This window comes from Aspergillus undulatus (genome assembly GCF_047715775.1).
Source record: "Aspergillus undulatus strain CBS 261.88 unplaced genomic scaffold BDV17scaffold_3, whole genome shotgun sequence".
Lineage (NCBI taxonomy): Eukaryota > Fungi > Ascomycota > Eurotiomycetes > Eurotiales > Aspergillaceae > Aspergillus > Aspergillus undulatus.
In genome coordinates, this window is record NW_027396607.1 from 685,897 (window position 1) to 712,864 (window position 26,968).

General features: G+C 52.1%; 12 protein-coding genes and 2 non-coding genes across 14 annotated transcripts; 10 read left to right on the forward strand and 4 right to left on the reverse strand.

The window, feature by feature from the left end:
* The first annotated feature begins 1,924 nt into the window (after positions 1–1,924).
* On the forward strand, positions 1,925–3,271 carry cbpA (putative calcineurin binding protein). Its single transcript, XM_073753816.1, has one exon. It carries the CDS (start codon positions 2,113–2,115, stop codon positions 3,007–3,009), a length of 897 nt encoding a protein of 298 aa, XP_073620258.1. The 5' UTR covers positions 1,925–2,112; the 3' UTR covers positions 3,010–3,271.
* A 126-nt stretch (positions 3,272–3,397) lies between these two features.
* Positions 3,398–5,665, reverse strand: BDV17DRAFT_279142 (arginyltransferase; the record flags this gene model as incomplete). The annotated part of the gene is made up of 11 exons (XM_073759661.1): positions 3,398–3,523; positions 3,596–3,897; positions 3,947–4,012; positions 4,082–4,179; positions 4,238–4,465; positions 4,515–4,676; positions 4,732–4,854; positions 4,913–4,975; positions 5,051–5,126; positions 5,203–5,247; positions 5,593–5,665. 11 exons carry the CDS (start codon positions 5,663–5,665, stop codon positions 3,398–3,400), a joined length of 1,362 nt encoding a protein of 453 aa, XP_073620259.1.
* Positions 5,666–8,183: 2,518 nt separating this feature from the next.
* BDV17DRAFT_251942 (NUDIX hydrolase) lies at positions 8,184–9,958 on the forward strand. The gene is made up of 2 exons (XM_073756475.1): positions 8,184–8,781; positions 8,891–9,958. The coding sequence occupies exons 1-2, from the start codon at positions 8,730–8,732 to the stop codon at positions 9,316–9,318; spliced, it is 480 nt and encodes a 159-aa protein (XP_073620260.1). The 5' UTR covers positions 8,184–8,729; the 3' UTR covers positions 9,319–9,958.
* Positions 9,959–10,234: 276 nt separating this feature from the next.
* On the forward strand, positions 10,235–11,836 carry BDV17DRAFT_251944 (DNA-directed RNA polymerase II core subunit RPB3). Its single transcript, XM_073756476.1, has 3 exons — positions 10,235–10,401; positions 10,499–11,067; positions 11,159–11,836. Exons 1-3 carry the CDS (start codon positions 10,348–10,350, stop codon positions 11,544–11,546), a joined length of 1,011 nt encoding a protein of 336 aa, XP_073620261.1. The 5' UTR covers positions 10,235–10,347; the 3' UTR covers positions 11,547–11,836.
* A 251-nt stretch (positions 11,837–12,087) lies between these two features.
* BDV17DRAFT_279147 (putative mitochondrial dicarboxylate carrier) lies at positions 12,088–15,272 on the forward strand (the record flags this gene model as incomplete). Its single annotated transcript, XM_073759662.1, has 5 exons — positions 12,088–12,127; positions 12,275–13,615; positions 14,156–14,278; positions 14,463–14,515; positions 14,589–15,272. 5 exons carry the CDS (start codon positions 12,088–12,090, stop codon positions 15,270–15,272), a joined length of 2,241 nt encoding a protein of 746 aa, XP_073620262.1.
* Positions 15,273–15,361: 89 nt separating this feature from the next.
* BDV17DRAFT_109640 (uncharacterized protein) lies at positions 15,362–15,967 on the forward strand. Its single transcript, XM_073753819.1, has one exon. It carries the CDS (start codon positions 15,450–15,452, stop codon positions 15,897–15,899), a length of 450 nt encoding a protein of 149 aa, XP_073620263.1. The 5' UTR covers positions 15,362–15,449; the 3' UTR covers positions 15,900–15,967.
* Positions 15,968–16,069: 102 nt separating this feature from the next.
* On the reverse strand, positions 16,070–17,206 carry BDV17DRAFT_251956 (cytochrome c oxidase subunit VIb). The gene is given in 6 exon segments (XM_073756477.1): positions 16,070–16,343; positions 16,414–16,477; positions 16,533–16,614; positions 16,675–16,706; positions 16,872–16,873; positions 16,886–17,206. The coding sequence occupies 6 exon segments, from the start codon at positions 16,950–16,952 to the stop codon at positions 16,309–16,311; spliced, it is 282 nt and encodes a 93-aa protein (XP_073620264.1). The 5' UTR covers positions 16,953–17,206; the 3' UTR covers positions 16,070–16,308.
* Positions 17,207–17,258: 52 nt separating this feature from the next.
* BDV17DRAFT_287097 (uncharacterized protein) lies at positions 17,259–17,849 on the forward strand (the record flags this gene model as incomplete). The annotated part of the gene is made up of 5 exons (XM_073761087.1): positions 17,259–17,318; positions 17,391–17,406; positions 17,496–17,558; positions 17,632–17,644; positions 17,750–17,849. 5 exons carry the CDS (start codon positions 17,259–17,261, stop codon positions 17,847–17,849), a joined length of 252 nt encoding a protein of 83 aa, XP_073620265.1.
* Positions 17,850–18,109: 260 nt separating this feature from the next.
* BDV17DRAFT_287098 (RNA-binding protein) lies at positions 18,110–18,626 on the reverse strand (the record flags this gene model as incomplete). The annotated part of the gene is made up of 2 exons (XM_073761088.1): positions 18,110–18,250; positions 18,306–18,626. The coding sequence occupies 2 exons, from the start codon at positions 18,624–18,626 to the stop codon at positions 18,110–18,112; spliced, it is 462 nt and encodes a 153-aa protein (XP_073620266.1).
* Positions 18,627–18,859: 233 nt separating this feature from the next.
* sec31 (putative protein transport protein (SEC31)) lies at positions 18,860–23,557 on the forward strand. Its single transcript, XM_073756478.1, has 8 exons — positions 18,860–19,250; positions 19,320–19,436; positions 19,485–19,590; positions 19,643–19,876; positions 19,928–20,014; positions 20,066–22,790; positions 22,838–23,136; positions 23,190–23,557. Exons 1-8 carry the CDS (start codon positions 19,042–19,044, stop codon positions 23,232–23,234), a joined length of 3,822 nt encoding a protein of 1,273 aa, XP_073620267.1. The 5' UTR covers positions 18,860–19,041; the 3' UTR covers positions 23,235–23,557.
* Positions 23,558–23,562: 5 nt separating this feature from the next.
* On the reverse strand, positions 23,563–25,050 carry BDV17DRAFT_109819 (peroxisomal membrane protein PEX14). The gene has a single exon (XM_073753820.1). The coding sequence runs from the start codon at positions 24,985–24,987 to the stop codon at positions 23,755–23,757; it is 1,233 nt and encodes a 410-aa protein (XP_073620268.1). The 5' UTR covers positions 24,988–25,050; the 3' UTR covers positions 23,563–23,754.
* A 139-nt stretch (positions 25,051–25,189) lies between these two features.
* Positions 25,190–25,289, forward strand: BDV17DRAFT_t22. The gene has a single exon. It is a non-coding gene; the product is annotated as a tRNA-Asn (tRNA).
* Positions 25,290–25,449: 160 nt separating this feature from the next.
* BDV17DRAFT_t23 lies at positions 25,450–25,545 on the forward strand. Its single transcript has one exon. It is a non-coding gene; the product is annotated as a tRNA-Asn (tRNA).
* Positions 25,546–25,621: 76 nt separating this feature from the next.
* BDV17DRAFT_251969 (uncharacterized protein) lies at positions 25,622–26,265 on the forward strand. The gene is made up of 2 exons (XM_073756479.1): positions 25,622–25,706; positions 25,760–26,265. Exon 2 carries the CDS (start codon positions 25,818–25,820, stop codon positions 26,040–26,042), a length of 225 nt encoding a protein of 74 aa, XP_073620269.1. The 5' UTR covers positions 25,622–25,706; positions 25,760–25,817; the 3' UTR covers positions 26,043–26,265.
* The last annotated feature ends 703 nt before the right edge of the window (positions 26,266–26,968 follow it).

A 26,968-nucleotide genomic window follows, 5' to 3' on the forward strand; every position in this document is an offset into this window, starting at 1 on the left:
ACCGATCACAGTATAAAACATACTGACCTTAAAAGAATCCAAAGCAACAAATATCAGAGTGTAGGAAGCCTGTATCGGGCAGTTTGTCAGACGAAGGGTTGCGCCGAACGAAACTCTGCCGTCAAGGGAACCGTAGTACGCCTGAGCAACAACGAACTTGAAGATGGCTAAAGTTAATGCAAGCCATTGATTCAGCCCACGGAAAGCGGCATAGTGATGGCATGTGGTTCTGGCAGTGCTCTGCGAGACGGTGCTCACCGCAACATCCCCAATGCTATACGAGGCAGTTTTTGTTGGTCGTAACGATCACGAGTAGCTTTTTGCGCCCTGTTCTGTACTAGTATTCTCCTGGGTTTAGTTCTCGATGGAACAGCCATAAGCATATCTATGGCAGGATCTGTAACCCCAGCCACAAGGCAATGTGCTCTGTACTAGTCCACGGCTATGCCTAAGGCTTACCCGGAGATGGGTGCAAGCCGCGCGATCTGTAAGTCAGCATGAGTAAGGTGTTCTGCAAACGTTGTCCCGAGCCCTCCGCCGGATTAATAATAATCGGCATATGTAGCGCATAGGAAAACAGTAGAGTCATGTTGCGCGGGGGATCCTCCGCGAAAGTGCGGAGTGGCTATGCCAAACACCGCGGGACCCAAGGCTAGGCGAGGCCGAATTGTTGGGATTCATGGCAGCGCAGCCAAGCCCGCGTTTTCCACGATGTGACATTGAGTCGAATGATGATGATGAGGCCAAGTGACAAAGGCGAGTCATGATTGATCTAAAGTCACATCGCGAGATAGTGTCACGTCTTATCGAAGGAACTGAAGCGAGAGAGGCATTGGGTAGTCCCGTGACCACGGGGATTATGACGGAAGTGACACCCTCATGGATCCCGACAGCGCCTGCAGGGACTAGAGCCCTGGGGAGCTTGGCCTAACGGCTTTCTTGAGGAGCTTAGCCACAAGGAATTGAGCAGCCTGCTGTTAGTGAGCTGGATTCCCCAACAGTTAGAGGAGCGGCAAAGAGCGAGGGAAGCAAAACATCAGCCACAATCAAGTAGATCACAATCTGTCACCAACGCTGTAGCAGTATGCGTAAGCGGACACCTCCGATTACTCCGCCCACACTATTGGAGCATCTACTGTAGGCGACGCGTTTGTTTTGTGCTTTCCCAAGATTTCGATCATGGCCTCCACCAAGAGGCGGAGTTGTATGGAGCATGCGGAGCATGTCGTCAGCAAGGGACAGCTGCGATATAGAGGCTTGGAAGCATAAAATAGTAGCTTTTATGATGTTGCCTATACATCGTTGACGAGGCAATCTGCTGCATATCGTTCAAAGGCTCGGGTTACAGGGCAGAGTCAGCCAGCTAAGCATAAGGCCGATTGGGATCTGTATGTGGTCTGAGCAGAGGCGCATTCACTGCCGGGATTCCATAGTATCTATGAAGGCTTGGGCCAAGATCTAATCCGATGACTACGCCGTAGTTGTTCCCGAGACATGGCCTGGCTCTGCGACTTGGTGGACTCTGCATAGAAAGTGGCGATCGTGCTCTGTAACGGACAAGGGCCACTGCCGCACAGCAGAGACGACGACTCTGTGGCAAAGAGCATGGCAGGCAAAAGGCGAGACTCGATCTTCAGGAACAACTTCCGGCAGCCGACCGGCCGCGTCCGCTGGATCGACCAAACAGAGACATACAGACCAGGTTGAATTAGAGAGTTGTGCGTGGACTGTCTCATAGGCCGAGAGCAGGGCAGTGCAGGGAGTGGAAGTCCAACCCACCGGGAGCGTCTGTGAGAGCCTGAGAGGCGTTGCTGCGCCTCGACAGCCGACGAACACGGAAAGAGACCCTTTGCTTCTTGCAGAATCAGATTAACTGAGGGTGTATATAATATGCTTTTGGCCTTGCAGTCTGGACTCCCTTCTAACACATCTTGTTTTAACACAATTCCCAACCACCTACTGTATCGCCATTTTGCTCTTGTGGCGACGCCGCTACAACCACCTACTTAACCTCCTCCTCCGCCTCTTCTTCGTCTTTTCTACCAACTCGCTCAACACACAACTTCACCTCCTGAATCAATCTCTCTCTCCTCGCCACCAACAACCTACAAAATGACAGGCACACTATCCCCGCAATCTGCACCCTCATCTCCTAGCTTCCAAGCCCACCGCTCCTCGCGCTCTTCCTCTCACAAGCCATCGCTATCCATCGACCTCTCCAATCTCCCACCCCTCACTCAACCCTCACCACCAACAAACACCCTCCTCATCACGGACCTAAACGACCTCTACCTCTTTCAACCTTCGTCGCTCGCCTCCATCCGCGCTCAAATCGAATCCATCGCCCCGCTCAACTCCTTCTCCCCGCTCCCCTCATTCCGCCGCATCGTCTGCTCCTTCCACAACGAAGACGACGCAATCCGCGTCCGCAAGCTCCTCGACCGCGAAAGCCTCCTCAGCCGCCCCGTCCGCACAAAGATCTACTTCGGCGAGCCAACGCCCCTCCTCGAGTCCGACGAGTCCGGCACAGGAATCAAACACAAGCTCCTGGAGGCACCCCAAGTCGACAAGCTCTTCTTCATCAGCCCCCCGCCCTCCCCGCCTCACGGATGGGTCATGCGCACTGAGGACCCGCCTAACAGGGAGGTCCACGCTAGCGATCTCGCTCAGGCTCTTGCGAAGCTCAAGACTGAACAATCCGGCGTGACTGCATCAGCTGCCTTTTCCAACATCTACTCTACTGAATCGTCCCAGATGCAGACGGACCCGGACACGCCAATGTCTCTTTCTTCCGATAAGAGGACCCCAAGCTTCCAGCGGAGCAGAAGCAGCACGCTCATCTATAACCCCGAGCAGCACGGCGGTAGCCCCAACCTTCCGGCCGTCATGGTCGAAGACACGAGCGCCGACCCGGACGAAATGGATGTGGAGATGAGCCCCGTTGATATGCCGATGAAGCAGACGCCGCCTTTCAAGACTGCTCGGCCGCCAGTTGAGCTGATGATCTGAACTTTCCTTCTTTTTTTTTCTGTTCCTTTCTCCATCGTCATTTAGGGTCTCAGCTGCATACTAGCGCTTGAATTCGGAGTTTGTGTGCATAGGGATCATACTTTTCGTACTTGTTTCTTTTTTGCGGCTGTGACTGTTGTGTTTCCTGGGATTCGTTCATTTCTCAAATAGTCCATCGTATGGCGTTCTGGGTGGATTGATGAACTTGACAAATAGTGCTATGGTAATAAAGGATCTGTGGTTAGCAGTATATCAATGTAATGGTTTCAATCCCATCATATCGTGCAATTGTCTAGTCTACTATTTTCGCGTAGTTTGATAGCAACATATCCACTGGCAATAGAACATCCATCCTATCCAGCGAGTTGAGCAAGTAAGTAGCCTACTACTAGTCAAACAATACAACCGCACTCTCACTCACAACAGCAGGTCCCAAAGCCGCCGCCAACTCCGCCACAATACCCTTGACTGACTGCGGCTCGTCAATCGGCATAGTTTCCCATCCGACCAGGTCCTATTATTCGTTCATCGTTAGTCGTGCGAAACAGGATAATGAGGAAATGAGATGAGAAATTGTTAAACTCACAGCCATATGCACAAACGACCCATGAACGAGCAACGGCCAACTCCCCAGATCCAACTTTTTGACTTCGTTCACCGTGAGTACGCCCGGCATGTGCAGCGCGAAGAGGGAGACTTCTTCGTCGTTGATTTCGGCGTCGGCGTCGGCATCGGCTTCTACACTTGCATTTGCATCGACTGCTCCTGCTTCGGCTCCGGACTCGGACTCGGCGAGTTGGCGGTCTCGCGAGAGAGAGACGTACGGTCTTGCGTTGAGTTTGGTGGTAAGTTCGCCATCTAGGGGGTCCCATGTGTGGGATTCGGGGTCTGGGAGATTGTTAGGGTTTATCGGATGCAGCATAAGGGGGGAACAAACCTAGGATGTATTGAGGTCGGAAGGAGCCCTTGTAGCGCATCTTTTGGCAGGAGTGGATGTAGTAGCCTGTTTTTATAAGCTCACTATTAGCAAAAAGGGTTCTATGTTGATTGCGGTGACCATTGGAGACCCTACCCATATAGTAATGCTGATAGCCTTCCTCAATTGCAAGGGCTATTTCCCTCATTGCACTGAGTTTGCCGAGTTCCCATTGCTCGTAATCCGGGTCGTAGCTTTGGCTAGGTGTCAGCGGCTGCTGTGCAGCGTTATATTTGTATTGGGAGTGCTCACAAGATGTAAACAGAGCTGACTCCGCTAGGCATCAGGTCCAAGACAGCAACGGCTATGAGCTTCCCATCGAGCCGGTAGCATTGGTGCCAGGACCCCAATCTGCGCTCTTGCGCATTGGGTTCGGTCCGCTTGAGGCCGGAGCAGAGGAAGCGTTTGAAGTCTTTTGTTTGCCACTTGGAGACGTCTTCCTTGTGAACTTTGGTCTGGTACTTGCGGAATAGCTCGAATCTGAAGATATGAGTATAGGATTGTAGAGCGGGAGATGTTCTCTGCGTACTTTGCTTGGGAGACGGTGTCACCTTCAATGTTGATCTCGAACCGATGGGCCGGTTCCAAGGTCTTCTTTGTCTTGGGGTCAATTGGCCTCTTGACATTGCTATACTCGACCTCGTGGACGAGGTCAACGACGTCGAAATTGCATTTACGGTGCTTCTTTTCCCTAACAAGCTTGTGAGCTCATATGCGCGCTGAGTATAGGACCGGGCCTAACCTACTCCCTTCTTTTCGGACAAAGGTATGCAGCTCTGCGGATGTACTCCGGACCCAGGACAAACTTGTTCCAACGATTCAGCGCTTTGCGCTGATCCTTCCTTGGTCTATAGTTCAAAGCCTGGAGCCTGGGTCAATCAGCACGGCTGAAGCAGCTAGTTGTGCAGCCAGGGTGCAGCAACATACCTCATAGTATAATGAGGACAGCATGACCGCTGCAGGTTCTGCTTGTAGTACACGGAGCCGGACCTGTGCGCGGGTCAGAAGATCCGATTGCATTGCATATTTGCCACTGCCGGCCAGGGCGGATGGAAGCTGCCTGACCTTCTCCATCCCCGATTGACGAGGTCTTCATAATGTGCTGGGCGGACTGCAACGGAGCTAGCGTAGTATGAAGCACCTACAAGGGCATGCCGTTTAGCAATCCGATCCAAAGCGGCGCGGTTCACGTGGGGCTACAGGGCGAGACGACTGACTCCCATTATCTGATTTACAGTATCCGCACGAATTGCGCTGGTAACCTGAAGCAGTATGTTGGTCAGAACGATGCTGGCGACGGCGATGATGATGACGAAGGATCCATCGTCTTAGTCACGAGCAGTAGTCAAGGATCCGGCAGCTGGGTAGGAAGGATTGGGCACGCAGAGCTCAGGAAATAATAACTCCACGAGAACAGTAAGAAAACGACCGGGATGATCAGACAGTGACAGTATTGGAGAGGAGGGACAGGCCTGTAGATACAGCATGAGGGGCACAGCAACTGCAAGACAGGAAAATGAAAGCTGGAGAGAGCTGCGGAAAGGAAATAAACTAGGACCAATGACCATTGCACGGGGAAGGGCAGAGTGCTCTGACTGGCCACTCACCGAGGGGTCGGAACAGCGACAACTGCCTCGCTCGTTCGGCGTCAATCGGTGCTCTGGGGTCAGAGGGCTCCATGGCGTGGTCGTTGCGTGAGGCTGTGAGAGGACAGAGATTGTCAGCGCTCAAGGCGGGAAAGGAAGAAAAGATGGATGGCTGTATGCGAGGGGGTTGGATGGAGAGTCAAACAAACGATGGAGTTGCGGGGAGAAGAAGATGAAGTCAGGGACGATACGGTGGTGGCTGTGACGGAGTCAAGTGTTATTCAATCTTGTTGAACGGAAGACAACATACTCGTGAAGTAATCAACAACAGCTAGAACATTCAGCTCGTCTGATAGAGATAGACAGATAGAGATGAAGTTAGAGTGATGGCTTCTAGAAGGAGACTTGACCAGCTCCCAGTCCCTGTCAGTGCTGCTGTATGCATGTCGGGTTCCTCCTGGTCCAATTCCTCGCATCCTCGCCACGAGAGCCCACAACACCCTACGAAAGATTGACGATGCCAGCTAATTGTTGACATGCAGAGCAGTGGGTAACAACTCAAATCAAATCACTCTATCCATCCGTGTACAGAGCACTAGTCGAGCAATTGGGGCGCTGGGATTCCTTTGGCAGGAAATGTACTCTGTACCGTACGGTTTGCCCAGGTACGGGAAGCCCCCGTTACAATACCAGAGCGAACATTTCAAAGTACCGTCTTCCAGCGCTCGACCGATTTCTAATTCTCTAACGGCTCAAACTCTCATTATTTCTTACAAAGTCTCAAGAGTCAATGATCGCCTTTGACCCTGAGTGGTGAGCATTGACGTTTTAGAGGAAGATCTGTTGATCTGGCCGATCGACTCCAAAGTATTTTCGTCTGAGCTAATCTTAGTATTCTTGTCCTTATTTCTCGATAAGATCGTTGCCATGAGTTGAACGCCTGGTTACTCAGGAACACAAAATCATCCAGAGTAGTTCGTACTCTGTACCTAAAGTTCTGTCTGGCGGACTGCGGCCCTCATGGTTCCACAGTCAGACTTCGAATGAATTCCACACAAATAATGAAACGTGGATAATCCCCCAAGACACCGCGCGAAGTCGGAGCTCTAGCATCACCCACTCTGCAGATACTGGCATGCCGATATCATTGGGCAACCCGCAATGAACCAGCGCCAGCTTTTCAGGGCATTTTCTTCTCCGAGGGCCACCCCCGACAGTACTCCGAAGACATCTGGTACGGTCGGGTACACAGAGGCCAATCGCAGAATCAGCATTGAAAAGGTACGGCCCAAGGGCAGGAGTCGACCGTAAGCTGATTGAGCGCTTGTTCGAAGAGAGAATGCAAACTAGACTGGGTCTGGTCCACCGCATGAGCCAACAGCTATTTCTAGATACTCGGACCCTTCTTCTACGATGCCAAGGTATAGACTGATTTGTTCTTGGCTGTGACTGAACCTTGGGTAACCTTGTCAACGCGTGGCCTCCGTCAACTAAGCAAAACAGCGACTCCGAGGGTTGGAAGCTGCGCTGTGAGGGCGAAAGGCCACGAGGAAAGTCGGTTCCTAGCAACTGAAGTATCAAACCTTAATTGCGCATGAGAATCGTGGAGAAAGCTGTTCTCAGGGCCGAAAGGCCTTTCTTTTCTTTTTCTTTCTGAGATCTCTTTTTCTGAGCAAACGCCGAGAGCACCCTGCATGCTCCATCTTACCAAGGTAGGTTTTCGGATCAGCCTTCTCGGTGTCATCATCCAAGGTCGATCGACGCGGGGCTAAGCGGCGAGTGCAAACCCAAGGCACACGATATTATTCAGGACGAGAGAGTTCCGACCCAAGTTGCCCGCTTCTTTGTTCAACGGACAAGCGGGAAAAACACAACGGGGCTTGTCAATTGCTAAGCTATGAGCCCATGGCGCATCTGCCCCATACTTCAAACGAATCATGCAGCTCTTGCCTGGGGCATCGTGCAGATGTTACAGAAGTCATGCCCACGGCAACGAGGATAAATGAATCATGGGGTCGATCAGAGCGTTGGTATTGCTCAGTCCAGGCTGTTGCTAGCTGCAGACAGCTCAAACTAGGAAAAGCAGGGGATGCACATAAGATTAATTAGTGCCTCGAAACTCCAAAGAGGCTTGGGATCACTCCAGCGGCGATTGGGTCGAGATGCGACAACGCATCAACGATCTGTAAAAGTGCGGATCCAAGATCCCAGCTGGTTCTCTTGCAATTACTCTGCATTGCTTCAGCTGGAACAGACTATGTGCCGCTGAACTGTTAGCAGGTGGTGAATTGGCGATGCTGTGCTGGAGCGTTGCGAGTTGTCTGCACGTGATGTCAGGGAGAATTGACACCGCTGACGTAAGGGCAAGTATCAGCTTGAGATAGAGTGAGACCGTAAAGTCAGAGATGATAAAGTTCTTGGGACTGATGATGATTCTCAGAGAGAAGAAAGCATCTAGGTATTTGCGAGGGTCTACTATTTCGAGCAGACACATTGTGTGTAACAGGCCAGGGACGTCACCGTAATACCAATACGCAATACGTTTTGTCTCCGAAGACACTTTGGAGTCTTTGCCGGACCGCGCCGCCCATTATCCATCCCAAGCTGTCTCCGGTCTCTCGCCTCCCCTCCGTTCCTCTTCCTCTTCTCTTCTTCTATTCCCTCCCCTATTTCTATGCTATTCCCTCCATGAACATGTCTGTTTCCATCTCCAAGTCTCTCTCCAGGTTCCCGTCCGCCGCGGGAGTGAACGGGAATACCTAGAATTTCTCAAATCGTTCGAGTCTTCTCTTCCAGAAAAATTTCATTGCCCTTCTTCGGCCGCCTGATTATCCTGCCCCTGGAGAAGGAAGAAGCACGAACCGGTCCTGAGCCAGCTCCTATCCACCTTAGCTGGCCACCTATCACGCCAGAATCTCAGTGGTTTTGAAGTTTCCCTCTTTTGGAGCCTCTCTATACTCCTATATAGTGTCGTCATTCCTTGACCGTCACTCTCTCAACTTCTTTACTTCCGGGAATTCTCCGTTCTTTATATTTACCTTTGCGCGAAGTTACAGCCAAAGCTGTATCATTTCGAACTTTCGATCCCTTTTTCACACAATTCTCTTCTGCGAGGTTCCTCAAACGGATTTCTTTTATATAATACTCGCTGGTCCAATATGGTGGACCAGGTCCGCTCAATGGAGTCCCGTGTAGGACGGAAAAACCAACGTGAGTCATATCCTTTCTCCCGAAACTTTACCCCGGTATTGCCCCAAAGTTCAGCTTCCCAACTAGCTTGTACCGTCGCGGAGCTCTGCTGACATGCTTTACTCGCTAGGGTACGGATCGAAAGGCGAACGGCTAGTTGCCGGCGTCGTTCCGCTATCGAAAGACAAAAGCCTGGTGCTCATGATCCAATCCGCCGGACGAGGTGGCTGGGTACTTCCTAAAGGCGGTTGGGAGACTGATGAGGCGAGCGCCCAACAAGCCGCTTGCAGAGAAGCCTGGGAAGAAGCTGGAGTCGTATGCACCGTCCTCCGAGACCTGGGAGCAATCCCAGATATGCGCCCGTCAACGCAGTTGACGTCCAACGCGCCAAGGGCTTCTTATCAATTCTTTGAGGTCACCGTGGACCGGGAGGAGGACCGGTGGCCCGAAATGCACAAGCGGAGGCGGCAGTGGGTAAATTATACCCAGGCCGCAGCGGCTCTTGCAAGCCGACCAGAGCTTCTAGAGGCCCTAAATCGAAGCTCTCTGAAGAGGTAGCGCACCTCTTCCTCTTATCTGGGGCTGGATCTCGCGAAAGATCCAGACTTTACGACCTGATATGATGCTTCCTCAAAAGAAACTTCTTGCATTTGCTATATCACATCATATTTAATTGGCATATTCATGTTTCTTTTTTTTTTTGTCTGGTTGGGTGTACCCTGGTGTTCGAGTGGTCCTATTATCACATCACAATCGGTTGGCGGCTTGATGACTTTGTGTTTCCTTTTTGCATGACATTGGTTTGATGCGATTGCAACTATAGATTCGGCAATATCGCGTCACCATAGAAGCTACAGGGGCATGGTTGGCGGCATTGTTGCGGATGGATGAAAAGTTCTTGATGTCGCTCGATCGTGATTAGGGTCAGGTAATGAGTTGTTTGGATACTCATTGCGACCTTCGCTTTGTGCCTCGGAATGAGGCGACGCCGCGCTATTCGAATGCTGGAGATACTATGACTTGATGCTTGCTGGTGCGGCGATACTTTGACTCGTCTCTTTGGCCTTGATCTTGGCCGGATTGCACACTTGGCTAACAGCCTCGCTTCTTGAACTCTTGGATAGTTCAAATTCACTAAACACCTGGACTCAAGAAAGACAGAAAGGAGTTCCTGACAACCCATTTTGCGGTATGTAATGGTACGGAGCTATGTAGTATTCCTGTAGTTGACTGTAAACCGTACAGAATAAGTAGACAAACTATCCAGTCACTGACCCATACAGAAATGAAATCCCTTCCAGGACAGTCTAAGTTCATAATAGCTTGAGTAAATGGCGTTTGTGTTCACTGTTTGTGTTCACTCTGAATAATTGAAGAGACAGACTTGTGACTTTGATGCTAATTACTTAATCAGGTAAAGCGTAGAATTTCAGGTCTGGTCCGTTCAAGACTTCAACATCACCGCCAGCTTTCTTTCATCCACACCCAGACGACAACGACAACTTATTGCTCACCTATTCTTTGTTCACATCTGGCGTTAAATTCCCAAGCACTCTATTAACGCAGAGGCCCAGCCTCATCACAAGCATGGATTATGAAATGGAAATCGAGTCCACCGGACCCCAGGTCACGGTGCGCGAGGTGAGTTCCGGAATAGATCTCCTCATTCAATACAGCTCTCGACGCTTCCTGAGTTCCCATGTGCAAGTGGATTGATCATTCTCGACCTGCGCGACAGGCCGAACCCTACCGCGTAGACTTCAAACTCAGCTCCGTCGACCTCGCCTTCGCCAACTCCTTGCGCCGCACCATGCTCGCCGAAATTCCCACCATGGCCATCGACCTCGTCGAAGTCGAAAAGAACTCCTCTGTCCTCCCAGACGAAATGCTTGCCCACAGATTAGGTCTCATCCCTCTGAACTCGAAGAACTGCGACCAGGACGTCGAGTACACGCGCGACTGCGACTGCGAGGACCACTGTGCTCGGTGTAGCGTTACGCTCTCGTTACATGCGCGATGCACAGGTGATGATATCATGCGAGTATATGCGCGCGATCTAGTCATCACTGGTGAGCGCGCGAATGAGTGGGTTGGGAGTCCTGTTATCACGGATCCGGAGGGGAACGGCCCGCTCATTTGCAAGTTGAGACGGGGACAGGAGCTGAAGATGACATGTATTGCGAAGAAGGGGATTGCGAAGGAGCATTCGAAGTGGGCGCCTACTGCGGCGATCGGGTTCGAGTATGATCCGCATAATAACCTCAGGCATGTGGATTATTGGTACGAGGAGGATCCGATTAAAGAATGGTACGCTACCCATCCTGAGCTCTGGCTCTTATTCAGCCCCGGCGCTCTTGATGCTGTTTTGACTTGACGTCTGCATATTGACTCCTTATAGGCCCGTGTCGCATAACGCCAACTGGGAACATGCCGCGCCTCCAGACCAGCCGTTTGACTACGATGCCCAACCAAACAACTTCTACCTCGATGTCGAAAGTATCGGAAACCTAGACCCAGACATGATCATCCAGCAGGGGATCATTGTTCTCCAGCGTAAACTCGCCTCCGCCATCTCATCTCTTTCCGGCACCGAAGGAGGCGATCACGGCGGGGTTCCAGACGAAGACATGATGGGCGTCCGGAGCCCAGACGCCTACGAGCCCGCCGAGGCTATGGATGGTAGCTACACTGCCTACGCTAATGGAGGCGGCGCTAGTGCGTGGGGTGCCAGTGCTGCGACCCCCTACGGGGCTACGCCGTACGGCGGGGGCGGTTATGGCTTCTAATCTGCTCAAACCCATCCAACCCATTTCTTTATCTTTTACAGGGATTTTAAACTGCGGGGATGGAAAGAAAAAAAAAAAGAATCTATTTATTAACTAGCATTGGACGGAGTTAGCGGTTCGGAGGGTTCATTTGGAGCCTGGGCGCGGTCTTTTTCTATGTCTTTTATTTGAAGCATGTCTGCTTTGACTATCTATCACTCAGTAACTATCAGCAGATCCCTTCTCGTGGACCGTTACTTATTTTCTATACCTTCATGTGACTATTAGATCAGACTATGCAACGGTCAGTGACTCAAATCAACCATTTCCAGGAAACGCCAAAGGGTTCGCCGAAGTCAGGAAGCTTGTAAACAATACAACCTATGTAACTGCGAGAGCATGAGTGGCCAACATACTCATCAGTCAATAGCCAGCATGTAACGGCGTATACCGTCTATCCGGCAGGTAGTTGATCCGTACCGACGGAATATTTGTTTCGCAACAAGCTAACAACCACCGACCTACTACATCTCGCCAGTTGCAATCGGCGCCAAATCTAGACATGCGTCTGTTCGCTACGAGCAGGGCTCTACGCCTTGGCAGTGGAAGATGGTCAATTGCTTCAGCCCGGGGGAGCATCCGCCTTCCACTCTCCCGTCTCCCAGAACCTCGAGCTCTCGGACATAGAGAGTGGAGCTCTACAGCTGCGCGCCGGACACAAAGTACACCAAACAAGCCCGAAGCTACAGCGGGCTCCCCAGCCAAATCGAAGCCTCTGACTGTGGAAGACAAAACGTACTCGACTGACGACTGGACAAACACACCCGATCAGATCCTCGCGCATGTCGGTCGCCGCCTCTACCTCGATGAAAATCACCCGCTCGCAATCACACGCAAGCTGATTGAGAGCCAATTCCGCGGCCCTGTCTACGGCAACTACTCTGAGAAGGATCCTATTGTGTCGACCGCGCAGAACTTTGACGTCCTCGGGTTCCCCGCGGACCATCCGGGCCGGAGCCGCACTGATACATACTACCTCAATGACAAGACTGTATTACGGACACACACGAGTGCGCACCAGCAGGCCTACTTCCAGCAAATCAACCGCAATGAGGAGACGCGTCCAGAGGAAGTTGGGTATACCGTTGTTGCTGATGTCTATCGGAGAGATGCGATTGATCGCAGCCACTATCCGGTGTTCCACCAGATGGAGGGCGCCATGTTGTGGAAGAGGCCTGGTGACAAGCCTCTAGAGCACGCGACTCAGACTGCTGCTGCGATTATGAAAGATGTCAACAGCATACCTCCACATGATGTACCCGTCGAGGATCCAAACCCTACCATTCATCCTCAACGAAACCCGCTCCAAGCCGACTATCACAGCGAGGAGGAGGTCGAGGCCATTGCTGCGCATCTTAAGAGGTCCCTGGAAAGAATGGTCATCAAGGTCTTTACCGAGGCGCAGAAAGCCGCTGCATCGGGAGGCCTCGCGACAGAGCCGCTGAAGGTTCGATGGGTAGAGGCGTACTTCCCCTTCACCAGCCCGTCATGGGAGCTGGAAGTATTCTGGCAGGGCGACTGGCTGGAGATCCTAGGCTGTGGTGTGGTCAAACAGGAGCTCCTTATCAACTCGGATGTGCCGAATCGCGTGGGGTGGGCTTTCGGGCTAGGCTTGGAGCGCATCGCCATGCTCCTCTTCAACATCCCCGATATCCGGCTTTTCTGGTCAAAAGACGAGCGCTTCCTGTCTCAATTCAAGGCAGGCCAAGTTACCCGCTTCGAGCCGTTCTCTAAACACCCCGCTTGCTACAAGGACGTTGCATTCTTCCTCCCGTCCGCGTCTACTAGCGGCGGAAGTGCCGCTGGCGGCGCGGTGCCAGTCCATGAGAACGATGTCATGGAGATCGTACGCGGTATCGGCGGTGACCTTGTTGAGGACGTCAAGCTGATTGACGAGTTCACCCATCCCAAGACCAGTCGCAAGAGCTTGTGCTATCGGATCAACTACCGGAGTCTGGAGCGTACATTGACGAACGAGGAAGCCAATAATCTCCATGAAACCGTGCGCACGAAGCTTGTCGAGCAGCTAGGTGTCGAGCTACGATAGTCATTCAGAGCTCGTGTGTATATATGTATAATATTGGAATGAAAATGTACAATAGTATATCATCTTCAACTATGATTCAGTTGCAGGCTGTACTTTATCTCTTATGCCGCGCAGACTACCCGCCAAACAACCCCTCTCGAAAGTTTCTCGGCCACAATTCAACCATGGAGAAGCAACAATATGGGTCGCCTGTCAAGATACAATCCACCCACAAAGCCTTCTCTTACGTCCCATCTACGTTGCTCCCATATTACCGAGCATTGCCGCATCGCCGGTGGAGCGGCGAGCCTAAGCGTAAACCGAGCCGGTGATTGGCGGACCCCGCTGACGTTTCCGAGGCCGCAGACTCTCGGAGCCTTGATCTATCTCCGTCCTACATCTTTAAAATTCTCAGCCTGCCTTCTCCAACTCGTACTCCAACATCTCCAAACCTCTCCCCTCCTCTCCTCTCCGCTCCACCCCCTTCGGCGCTGGAATGTCAACGTCCTGTTGTTGACGATGGCAAGCCCCGTGAAGTTGGAAGTGTCGCGCTCGCGCGAGCAGCCCCCGCAGGTTGCTGCGCCTGTGAAGAAGGTGCATTATCCCTTCTGGTTTGGCGGCTCTGCGTCATGTTTTGCGGCTGCGGTTACGCATCCGTTGGATCTTGGTGAGATTTGTCTTTTCTTATTCCTTTGGCTTTCCTGAGTTTTGGCTAACGGCTGGAGTATAGTCAAGGTAAATAAATTATCTATTTGCGTTTCCGTCTTTGTCGCATTATGCCTCAGATATTGAGACTGGTATATAGGTCCGTTTGCAAACGCGGGGGCCTGGCGCACCCTCGACGATGTTAGGTACATTCGCGCATATCCTGCGGAATAACGGATTCTTTGGTTTATACAATGGGGTACGTACTGGCCTAAAGAAAAAGAGGATAAGCGGAGGCGAAAAGTTCTGCGCTGACATCAATACCCGTCTAGCTCTCTGCCGCCTTGTTGCGCCAACTCACATACTCCACGACCCGGTTCGGCATCTATGAAGAGCTCAAGTCTAGATTTACCTCTCCCTCATCTCCACCGGGTTTCCTCACCTTGCTCGGAATGGCCTGCACCTCCGGCATTCTCGGCGGCATCACGGGAAACCCCGCCGATGTCCTCAACGTGCGCATGCAGTCCGACGCCGCGCTCCCTCCCGCCCAACGGCGCAACTATCGCCACGCTTTCCACGGTCTCGTCCAGATGACACGCACAGAGGGCGTCTCCAGTTTATTCCGCGGCGTATGGCCGAACTCTACGCGCGCCATCCTCATGACATCCTCGCAGCTCGTCTCCTATGACGTTTTCAAGCGTGCGTGTCTCGAGAAGCTCGGGATGTCGGATAACCTTTCTACACACTTCACTGCTTCCTTGGCGGCGGGATTCGTCGCGACGACGGTATGCAGTCCCGTTGATGTCATCAAGACGAGGGTCATGAGTGCTTCGCCTGCTGAGAGCAGGGGCCACGGCATCGTCGGCCTGCTGCGCGAGATTATCAGAAAGGAGGGCTTCACGTGGGCCTTCCGCGGGTGGGTGCCTAGTTTCATTCGATTGGGGCCGCACACGATTGCGACATTTGTGTTCCTTGAGGAACATAAGAAGCTCTATCGTTTTTTGAAGGGGATATAGAAGGATAAGGCACAACTATAGACGACTACTCCTGACATACTAATCAGCGCCATTTAATCGAACCGCCATGCCACATACGTCTTCATCTACACTACCTACACCTGCACGTTCTCGCATTTGCCGCTAGCTGGATTGGATTACCTCTGATACGAAATTTGAATTGATTTCCTTTTGGGTATGCTCCTGTACATAGTTAGACTTGGCTGTCTCGCCACCCCTCATACCCTTTCTTCATCTCGCTCGCCGTCCCTGCGAGGTAGGTGTTCTGCTTATTGGCTACTTACCATTCATCCTCGCGGCACCGCCCCACGATACACTCAGACAGTCTCACATCGCACTCCTCAGCCTTCTTCTCCCATCGTCTTATCTAACTACTCAGACCTGCCAACGTCTTTTGACGCGGAAACTTGGCATGTGCTTGAATCTTACGGGTGGCTTGCTCTGTTATCTTCTACTTGTTCGGATTCTGCTAGCCCTACTTCTACTTTTTTCATGCTTCTGCGTCATGTTTTGTGTTGCGGAAAGACTGCTTTCTTTCTCCTTTTCTGTTGTTCTTGGTTGATAGATTGTCGCTTGGTGAGTCGGGTAATCCGGCCCTGCGCTGCAACTGTTTTGATCCATAGATGAGAATAGATGAGAATCAAATAGATAGAAGAGTGGCGAAGATTGAAGTGTCACATCAATCAGACTGAGATGGTGTACTGCCCTGAAGACGTAAACGTAGAGCGACCTCTTCACTTAAGAGTAATGTCTTCAGACATAGGGCGATTCATCTATGCTCCTTCGAATACGAGTGATAGCACGTTATCGCACAGAACAAAGGGGGAAAATCAACACGAAATGTGCACATTCAAACTACGGCGAGTCTATATACACCTTCATCTCCAACTAGCCCAACCCAGGGAGAGAGGAAAGGGGGAAGAAAAAAGGAGACTCGTGTCATAATCCCCACAGATCAGGTAGAGTACATGTTGACAAAGAAACAGCCATTTAAGGTTAAATCACCGCTGGAATTCTAGCACAAGTCTGGTCTAATTTACCGGTCCAGGCGGGCGGGGAAGTTGCCTTTCTCTGCGATGGTTATCAGTAAATGATTCATGTCACATATTTGTTAAGGGAAAGGGAGTAAAAGTAAGCGTACCGCGCTGCTCGTCCCACCGGTCAGTCCAGGGCTTGGGGCAGAGGGAACGGAAAGCGAGGTAGAACTGCGGTCATTAGCTAGCTGGACTACTTGACTTGGGAGCTGTTTCGGGTGTTTACCTGGCGGCATGGGCGGAAGTCTTCACCCTTAGCGGTGACGCACTTGTGGTAGTCGACGTAGTTTTGCCAGCAGTGCTTGGTCCTGAGTTGAGTCGTCAGCAATTGATCGTGAGAAGCGGTGGATTGAGTTGGGTAAGCGTACTGGTTCTGCTGAGGGAAACGGGCGTCGTAGCCTGTCAGTTGGACGCGAGATTGTCAGCTTCAGAGACCGGGGATATCCAGCGGATAGGGACCAAAAGCAGTTGGTTCGATTCGAGTATATGCGCAAGACATACCAGCTAGAAAGAGGTCAGCAATTGAGTCTTACTCGAGCGCAAAGAGCAAATTGAGCTCGGGAGAAGAATGGAACTCACCAGTGACGAACTTGAAGGGCTTGGTCTCGACGGGCTCATCGGGGTCGGCTTCAGGAATGGCACCCATTTTGGCGGTAGTGTATCAATCAACGAAGCTTGATTGAAAGAATTGGAACGGGGATGTGGAGAGGGGATGGAGGAGTGATTGTTGGAGGTGGTGGTGAGGATGAGGGTGGAATGATCCGTGAGGTCCCATGCCGGGAGTGACCGCCCAGGTAAACGAGCCACTCAGAAGCCGAGATTTCCTAAACAACACCCGAAGCCGTCAAGTCGCTGCCATCGCCAGAGCTCCGTCACCACATCCGATTCTCGACCTTCCCCCATCCCACCCTTACCCACCCCGAGTGCTTCCGTCTACCACGATCTATACACCATGTATCCAACTCGTGTTCTGAGGATGCAGCCTACTCGGCCCTTTGCGTTCCCTACTCCCGTGAGTATCTTATCATCCCTGCAATTGCATGATGTGAAAAAAAGGCTTGGCGGCTACTAACCAGACGTGCAGAAGGAGGCCCAAAGCGGTACGAACCCAGAGATCGCAATTGACGATTTGACGATTCATATATGATTATATCGGATGTCGTGGGAATATACTAACGAATTCTCATAGCTCACACCATCTCCCAGCGTCTGCGCCAGCTCAAGAAGATCCCTCCGGAGTTGCTCCCTCTCGGTATGTCACTGTCTTCCATTCCCATATCTCAATTGCGATGTACGAGATGAAGTATGATGCTAATTATTTACAGGTGTTGTTCTTGGGTATGTCTTTCCTCCGATTGATTGCCGCCGCTACTGCACATGATGACCTCCGATTTCGTCATAACCCCAAGCTCAACGTATCTCTAACTAACACCTCATCGCTAGTGTCGCCGTCGGAGCTGCCATCTACTCAAGCACCAGGAAGCTCATGACTGACAAGACTCTCCGTCTGACCCCCAACCGCCCCGAGGACCGTGAGCACTAAAATGTACCATCACGTTTTGATTCCATACAATGGCCGATCTGAGCTTTCCTGTTCTTTTTGTGTTGCCGATATGTATTATCCGCGGGCGAGTAGATGTTTGGGGGGTTGGCGGAGGTTGATATCTCGAGAACCTCAGGCTCAGAGTTTGAGCGCGTGTATATAGTACGGCTTTGAACGAAGGGTCCTGATGGAGCAATATTGTTCAATATTACTGTCGTCTGGCTTCTCCCGGCCTTTTCCAAAACGTAGCATGTTCACGTTCATTCAGCCTTAGGTCCTGCGACGTCGAGCTCTTCTAGTCGTCGCATTGGGTCTTGCGAGTACTCGTTGTCTTCCATTCTTGACTCCTCGGTCGCCAGCTTGTCTTCTTCGCTCACGGCGTATTTCGACAAATATCCTTCCTGTTCAGGCTGTTAGAACCAGATTTGCATCTGTATATCATGCGCATAGACATACCTGTTCCCAAATTGCCGTCTTGCTTCCTAGGCCCTCATTGGCATCCTTCTGTGGCTTGGCGGGCGCAACCTTTATCGTACGTCCATACAGCTCACTCCCGTCCATGTTGTCAATCGCTTCTTTCGCATCTTCTGGCACATCAAATTCCACGTATCCGAACCCCCGATGGGCATCATTGGAGTTGGGCAGGTCGGGTTTTGGAAGCGTAATATCAACAACCTCTCCGAAGGGCACGAAGGCCTCGGCCAGGGTCTCCACGGTGACGGCTTGATCGAGCCCGCCGACGTAAACCGTGCATTTCAAGCGGGTCTTTTCACTCATTGTGGAGATAAATCCAAGTATGAGTCGGGCGTATTGACGCGGGCGGAAAGCTTCCCTCTCTGTCTTTGAGACCTCGGAGCGGGCATTCTGATATTAGTCACGTGTCGAGATCTCGGTAGGTGTTTTGGCGAGCTCCGAATTGGGTTTAGGGGCGAATTGGCGCCCCCGGAGGACACTTGGCTTGGTTGAGCGGACAGTGCAGCGACCAGAGCCCAGCCAGGACGACGGACTCGATCGCCTCTCCCCGTCCTATTTTCTATGCACCCCTCGGTTTTCGATTAGAGGGGAGAGTCCTCGTTGGATACTTTGCTTATCACTTTCTCATTTCCGTCCGTGCTTGAATCTAGAGCATCCCGCTTGAACGACCTTCTACTCCCTATCTATACCCCCACACCAACAGACCCCTACCCTCAGCATGGTGCGTCTGAGGGAGATTCCCCGAACGGCCACCTTCGCCTGGTCCCCCGGAGCTGCGGCGCCCTTTATTGCTACCGGAACGCGTGCTGGCGCCGTTGATGCCGACTTCTCAAATGAAACATGTCTTGAGCTTTGGGATTTGGCACTGAGCAACCAGGATGCCGGTGCTGAGCTGCAGCCAGCAGTTAAGATTGACACTGATTCAGGGTATGGCCTCGCAGTACATCTATTTCTGTTGCTCTATAAGTATAAGGACTAATTGGGATTATTCACTAGCTTCAACGACCTCGCCTGGACGGAATCAGACGATAACTCGCGGGGGATAATTGCCGGTGGTCTCGAGAGCGGATCCCTCGATTTATGGGACGCCGACAAGCTGCTCAGTGGTGCAAGGTTGGTGATCTGTAAACAATAATGTCAATTAGTTGCTGACAGAGCCAGCGATTCCGTATTGTCGAGGACTTCGAAACATTCAGGGGCCATCAAGGCTCTACAGTTCAACCCCAGACACTCGAACTTATTAGCTACAGGAGGTGCTAAGGGCGAGGTTGGTGTTGCAATTCGGGTCAGCGTGGACAATTGCTAACTCCTGGTCATAGCTGTATATCTCCGACCTCAACAACATCGAGAACCCCTACCGTCTCGGAAGCACCACCGCCCGCGCCGACGATATTGAGTGTCTCGACTGGAACAAGAAGGTGGCGCACATTCTAGTTACTGGTAGCAGTGCCGGCTTCGTGACCGTATGGGATGTGAAGACCAAGAAGGAGAGCTTGACTCTCAACAACATGGGGCGGAAAGCTGTCAGCGCTGTTGCTTGGGATCCTGAGAAGGTGGGACCACTTCGTCACTTACCGATTACGGACGTGGCTAACGAAATGTAGCCTACCAAGCTTGTGACGGCAACACCGCTCGAGTCAGACCCCATCATCAATGTCTGGGATCTGAGGAATTCCCACGCCCCAGAGAGGGTATGTGATCCCGGCTTTCCATGCTGGTACCTTTATGCTAACGGTTTATAGACGCTTCGCGGACATGAGGCCGGAGTCCTGTCGCTCTCTTGGTGCAGCCAGGACCCTGATCTACTTCTGTCATCTGGCAAGGACAACCGCACACTTTGCTGGAACCCTCAGACCGGAGTTTCGTACGGCGAATTCCCCGTCGTGACGAACTGGACCTTCCAGACTCGGTGGAACCCTCACAACCCCAACTTCTTTGCCACAGCTTCGTTCGACGGCCGAATCTCGATTCAGACCATTCAGAACACCAGCACGGAAACCGCCCAAGCTGTCGTCGACCAAAACCAGGCTCTCGATGGAGAAGACTTCTTCGCCAAGGCTCAGAGCCAGCCTCAATTCTCGAGTTTCTCGCTTCCCAAGGCCCCGAAATGGCTCGAGCGACCCTGCAGTGCGGCCTTTGGCTTTGGAGGACGAGTGGTGTCCGTTAACTTGGCTGAAAAGGGTGGCCGTGCATCCAAGATCAAGATCACTCCGTTCGAGGTTGACGAGGCTGTTGGAAAGTCCACCGAGACTTTTGAGACTGCGCTCAAGGAAGGCGATCTGAAGAGCATCTGCGAGAATAGGGCTACAAGCGCCGCTACCGAGGAAGAAAAGGCTGACTGGAAGGTGATTGAGGCATTGCTCTCAGAGAACCCCCGAAAAGGTCTAGTGGAGTATCTTGGTTTCAAAGACCAGGCCGACGATGTGTCTGAGGGACTAGCCAAGCTTGGGCTGAGTAAAGAGGATGAAGTTAACGGCAACGGCGAGCCTTCCCCCAAGGAGTCCAAGCCCGCGGGAGCAAAGAAGCACAAGCGCCTGCAATCGATGTTCGACGCTAGCCCTGACGACAACTTTTTGACCGATCTCGCCGCATCTAAAGGCGCGAAGACCAACAACCCGTTCCAGATCTTCAACGGCGATGAATCCGAGGCCGACAAGAACATCACCAAGGCGCTCCTCCTCGGCGATTTTGAGAAGGCTCTTGATCATGCTCTTAGGGAGGACCGCATGTCCGATGCGTTCATGTTTGCCATTGTTGGTGGCCAGAAATGTATCGCCAAGGCACAAGAGCACTATTTCTCCAAGCAGACAAACAGCCCCAACTACGTACGCCTGCTGGCTTCCGTTGTTGGCAAGAACCTTTGGGACGTTGTATACAATGCCGAGCTGTCCAACTGGAAGGAAGTTATGGTCGCCCTGTGCACATTTGCTGAAGAGAAGGACTTTGCCGACCTTTGCGACGCTCTTGGAGAACGCCTTGAGGAGCAGATTCGGAGTACTGGAGACAAAGCCGCTCGCAAGGACGCCTCATTCTGTTTCCTCGCCGGCTCGAAACTGGAGAAGGTGGTTTCGATCTGGATCGACGAACTGCGCGAGGGTGAGCAGACGGCCATTGAGACTGCTACAAATGACACTAGCTTCTCAATCCATGTTCGCGCTCTTCAGTCGTTGATTGAGAAGGTGACAATCTTCCGTCAAGTTACCAAGTTCGAGGATACGGAGCGTACCAAGGATTCAGACTGGAAGCTCGGTGTGCTTTACGACAAGTACATTGAGTATGCCGATGTTGTCGCTACACATGGACGCCTGCAAGTCGCGCAGAAATACCTCGATCTTGTTCCAGAGAAGCACCCTGAAGCCGAGATCGCCCGCAACCGTATCAAGCTCGCCACGAGGCAGCCTGCCAGCAGGGCTCAACCCGTCACCGCCGCTAGGGCAACTCCTAACAAGCAACTTCCTCAGCCGGCTCCCTACCAGCCCCCGACAACTTTCTCCGCTGGAGCCAGTACTGCTACCCCAATCTCTTTTGCTCCTCCTGCATCCGCTGCAAATCTTTACGCTCCCCCGGTCGCTGCTCCCAACCCCTACGCCGCAGCGCCTGCGGCTCCCGCACAACCCACGAATCCCTTTGCGCCGCCGGGTGGCAGCTATACGCCAGTAGGTGGTAGTTATGCTCCTCCCGCGGGGTATCAGTCTCGGCAGAAATCATTCGGTGCTCCGCCTCCGCCAGCAGCCGGCATTCCTCCTCCACCTCGCGCTTCCAACCAGTCTCCTTCCAACATCTCCACATACACTACCGCCAGGAATCTGCCTGCATGGAACGACTTGCCCGAGGGTTTCGCTAAGCAACCGGTTTCACGACGAGGAACTCCCGCGTCTAGCGCACCGATTGCCTCGCCTTTCCCCAACCAGTCTTCACCTATCACCCAAGGTCCTCCTCCTGTAGGTGCTGGCCCGCAAAGGGCACCGTCGGTCCCGCCTCCACCAAAGGGCGTTCCTCCGCCCCCGCGAATGACCTCGCCACCATCGGCAGGACAGGTTCCGCCAAGTACGCTTCCCATCTCTCCTCCCCCGCCGGCGAACCCCTATGCCACCCTGCCACAGTCGCCCGCCACTACTATGGCTACTATGGCACCGCCAGCGTCGATTCCTCGTGGACCCTCTCCTTACAATGCGCCGCCAACTGTTCCTCCGCCAACCAACCGGTACGCACCGAGTCCGGCAGCGCAGGCCGCTAGCCCACAGCTCCAGTCACGGGCTCCTGTTCCTCCTCCCCCGCAGGCAGCTGCTTCCCCTTATGCCCCTCCTCCACCTGCACAGCCACTAGCAGCAAACCCGTACGCTCCTAGTACACCGCCACCCATGCAGGCGCCGGTCCAGCAAGTGCCGCCGCCACCTCAAGCCCCAGGGTCTCGTCCAAGCACCGCTTCCTCGATGAAGAAGGCCACCCCTGCGCCGCCTAAGTATCGTAAGTACCTCGCTAGTATTTTGTTTTGGCTCTTCTAACCGCAATAGCTTCCGGTGACCGATCTCACATTCCCGCCGACGCACAGCCTATCTTTGAGATTCTTTCAGAGGACATGCAGCGCGTCAAGGCTCGAGCTCCGTCCTCCTTCAAGGCCCAGGTGGACGATGCTGAGAGAAGGTTAAACTATCTGTTTGATCACCTCAACAACGAAGACCTTTTGAAGCCAAACACCGTTCAGGACATGGTCCAGCTCGCCCGCGCCATTCAGGCCCGTGACTACGAGACCGCTCGCACGATTCACGTCGATATCATGACGAACAGGAATGACGAGTGCGGTAACTGGATGGTATGCTTGCAGCCACGTTTTGATGAGTACGTTTACTAATTACTCGGTTCCAGGTTGGTGTGAAGCGTCTCATCAGCATGAGCAAGGTGACCCCATAGATTAAGTAGAGTATATCACTGGTCGTATCCATTCGGGATAAAATCTTTCTGCAATGATGTGCACAGCCTGGGAGATAATGTCGGCCCCCAATTCGCTGACAGAGGTGCTTATGTGTAAGTTCTGGGGGAATAGCACGATTCATTTTATATCTTATGTCTCTTCTTCAGTTGTCAATGTTATATTAATGGTTCTTGTCTTTAAGTATCTGTCTCTGCTTCTATTGTAGGGTCTAGGTCTTTGCTTTCGTCGATAGGTGGAGTAGGTTTGTATTCTGGAGACGGAAAATATATATAAACGTGAGTCCAAGGTTCTGACCCGTCAGCAAATTTCAACTGCAATGTTACTCAGCGCTACCAGGAAAGCTCGACCGTACATATAGGTGTTAGACGCGTAGTCTAGGAGAGAAGCAAGACGTATGATCGAAGAGCCGCACTATCATTATTACCATTCAGTGGTAATGGTAAATCGCTAAACACAAAAGCATCAAGTACACTAGCACCCGCACGGGCTCTATCTACATCACCTAACATACGAAGAAGACCTCAACCCAGCCGCCCTCCCAGACGGAAAGTTCCTCGCACTAAGCAAAGCCCCCTTAAACCCGCGGATCTCAGCCCTAAAGCCTGAGATGGCATCCTCCTCGGCCCTGCCCACCCCCGTCACCGCCGCACTACCTGAATCAATACCGGGGGTACTGTAGACGCCGTACCCCATTGTCGCAGTGTAAGGATACGAGTTCTTAGAATAGAGCAGGCCGTCCAAGTACTGCTGGAGATCGGCGATGCGGCTGCGGGTTGTGTCGTGGAGGGTCGTGGATTGGGACTGGGCGTCTTCGAGGTCGCGGAGGTGCGAGCCGATTGATCCGAGGCGGGACTGTTGTGTTGTTATTGTTGCTTGCGAGTCTGTTCCCGTGGTGCCTGCTGGAGTGTTTATTGTAAAGGAGGAGGAGGACGGGGGTTGGATGAGGTCTTGCGAGGTCTGGGTGCCGATGTCGCGGTGGAAGAGCTCCGTTGGGTCGGAGGTTATGGAGTCGGTGTCCTCCTCGGAGATATCGTCGGCAGAAGCAAATGTAGTGATTTTGTTAGAGAGAAGGCTAGGCGGGATCTGAGAGACGTTCTGCTCTAGTTTCTCGTTGAGCTTCTTTAGATTCTCCTCCGTTGTCTGGACGAGATCCAGACGGGCGTCTGTGAGGGTTGCAATCATTGGTTTCACGAGGTATTCGCTTGCGCCGTAGACGGCGGCTCCGAGGCCTGCGGCGCCGTAGAGGGTATACAGGACGCTGCGGAGGGTGACAAGAGGCGGGGGTTTGGACTGGTGGAGAAGAAATTCGGGGTAGGTGATGATGGGCGGAACATCGCGAGGTGCCGAGGAGTTGACCTGTGTCGCGTTCGAAGGTGTAGGTAATGTAGGTTTCTGGATAGCTTCGTTGGGGGTTTCTGTGCTCGAATTGTTTGCGCCTTTGCTCTCCTCGGCTGAGCTATCGCCGTTGCCGCTGGCCTCGGGATTCCGCGGCACGCCTAGTAGGCCGTCAATTTCCGTACTGGTAAGTCCTTTGGATTCAAGGAATGCAATTTTGCGGTCCGTGGAGGCATCCCGGATCGTGTCGTCTTGGAGAAACTTTGAGGCTTGCTCTAGTAGGGTTGAACGGTCAGCGCTGTTGCTGGCGTCGTTGCCATCGGAGGTTGATAGCGAAATGGTGGAGTGCTGTTGTTGCCATGACGGGATTGAAGGTTTGGAGCCTGACTCAGACATTTCGAGAGATCAAGACACTCGAAACAGTGGCTAAAGAGAAGCTGGTTAGAGAATGAAGTAGAGGAGAGCTTAGTTTTGGGAAGGTATGAGAGTGCCGGGATTGGGACATGTGAGCGACTGACCTCGGCTCATCTGACAGACATCTGACACACTATGTATTGGCTGAAATGGTATCAATTTTTCATCATCGAAATGATAGCTTGTCTCCGTGGCGCAATTGGTTAGCGCGTATGACTGTTATAAATCTCCTTAGAAGGGTTACGTACATCATGAGGTTGTCAGTTCGATCCTGACCGGGGACGGCTTTTTTTTCCTCCAGCGATATGCCTACTACCTTCCTACGTCATTTCTTACAACTAGCTTTAGAGAACCGCATTCTTTCTGTAAGGTTGCATGAGTTACATACTCGTTTTTCCCAGCCTTCGGTCAGATATGTTTCGTATATACTTTCTTATTTAAGAGGTCTCCGTGGCGCAATTGGTTAGCGCGTATGACTGTTATAAATCTTCCTAGATTACGTACATCATGAGGTTGTCAGTTCGATCCTGACCGGGGACGTTTTTTTTTTTTTTTTAACTCCCCCCTTTGCCAAAGCCCTCACTGAGAGTACTTCGGCCGCAGCCGAAAAAACTTACGGATTATCAGATATTCTGTCGTGGCACAGTCATCTTCGTTTGCGGCATCGGTTCATCCCTCTCATTCTCAACGGGTGACGCCTAGTAAGTTGTAACATCCTAATAATATTGTTGTATAAATAATGACTCGTTGCAAGCACCATCAAAGCTGCAGACGCCACAGGTAGTGGCCTAACAATAAAAGTGTAACGAACGATGGCCTGCCTGACTCCTGTTTTCCTGACCTCCAACCTGGCACTATCAGAAATGCCAACAGTGAAAGGCTTCGGAATAGTACGAAGGCGCAAGGAGGTGTTTACTGTCTACCACAGTCCCGCCTACCACGAGAGCTGGAAGCCTGGAACTCCACATGTGTCCTGTAAGGGCAATGTTCCTACTGGTCACCACCCGACCCGCACTATAACCCCCCCGGGTGACTGATATGCTGCATAGGTAGTACTGATTGGTTTGAATAGTGGTAATACATAGTTGTGAAGGCCTAGGTTGCGCTGCGGGGAAGTAAGCGTATTAGCAAGGGCAAATTACCGATCAAGCTCTAGCTGACGGCCGAGTCAGGTCATACATGATGGGGGTTTCGACCTCAGCCAGCTTTGTTTGGCCTTCCCGTTTAGGAAGTGTCTGTAAACATGTTCAAAGATCAGATCACCTCGACCAGATCACAGCATTCGTATCAGGTCACTCCAGCTGATTTCGCTTCTTCTCGCTTAATCTCGTCCAAAGGGTCACCTACGTTCATCACCCCCATCGTTTTATCTTTTCCACCCTCACTCAGATCCTCTCCCTCATAACCTCTCTCTTCAACCTCCTTCCACCCCACTCCTCACCTTCATTCTTCCATCCCACCATCTTCAATTATATTCTCATCCTTGACGACCGACATTTCAATCTCACCCCATACGAAACCTGACCATCGCCTCTGAAACCATTGCTACGTATTGCCGCGATAACACATCTCTCTTCGTTCAAGGCCTCGCCTTGTCACCTCATCAGAGAACACTGGAAGCAGATTATAAGTGATCTCGGGATCCTCCATCTCCTGTTCCCTATCACCTCAATCGCAATCGCTTCTCTGTCGCTTTCAAGTCGAATTTAACGCTGTCTATACGGTTTTAGGACCTATTTCAGGACCCTGCGTGGACATTGGTTGCCTAATAAGTGAGTTGGATATCATCCATACAATCCTCACTTCCAATCTGCACCCTGCAGACTGGCCGCAGATTTCAATGACCCCGCAATTTCTTTTTAGCCGTACCTTTGGAGTATTATGGCCATGAAAGCTGTACACTATGTTGAGGAGATCTTCTATTTGGAACATGGTTGAAACGTTGACAGCACTTGATGCACTT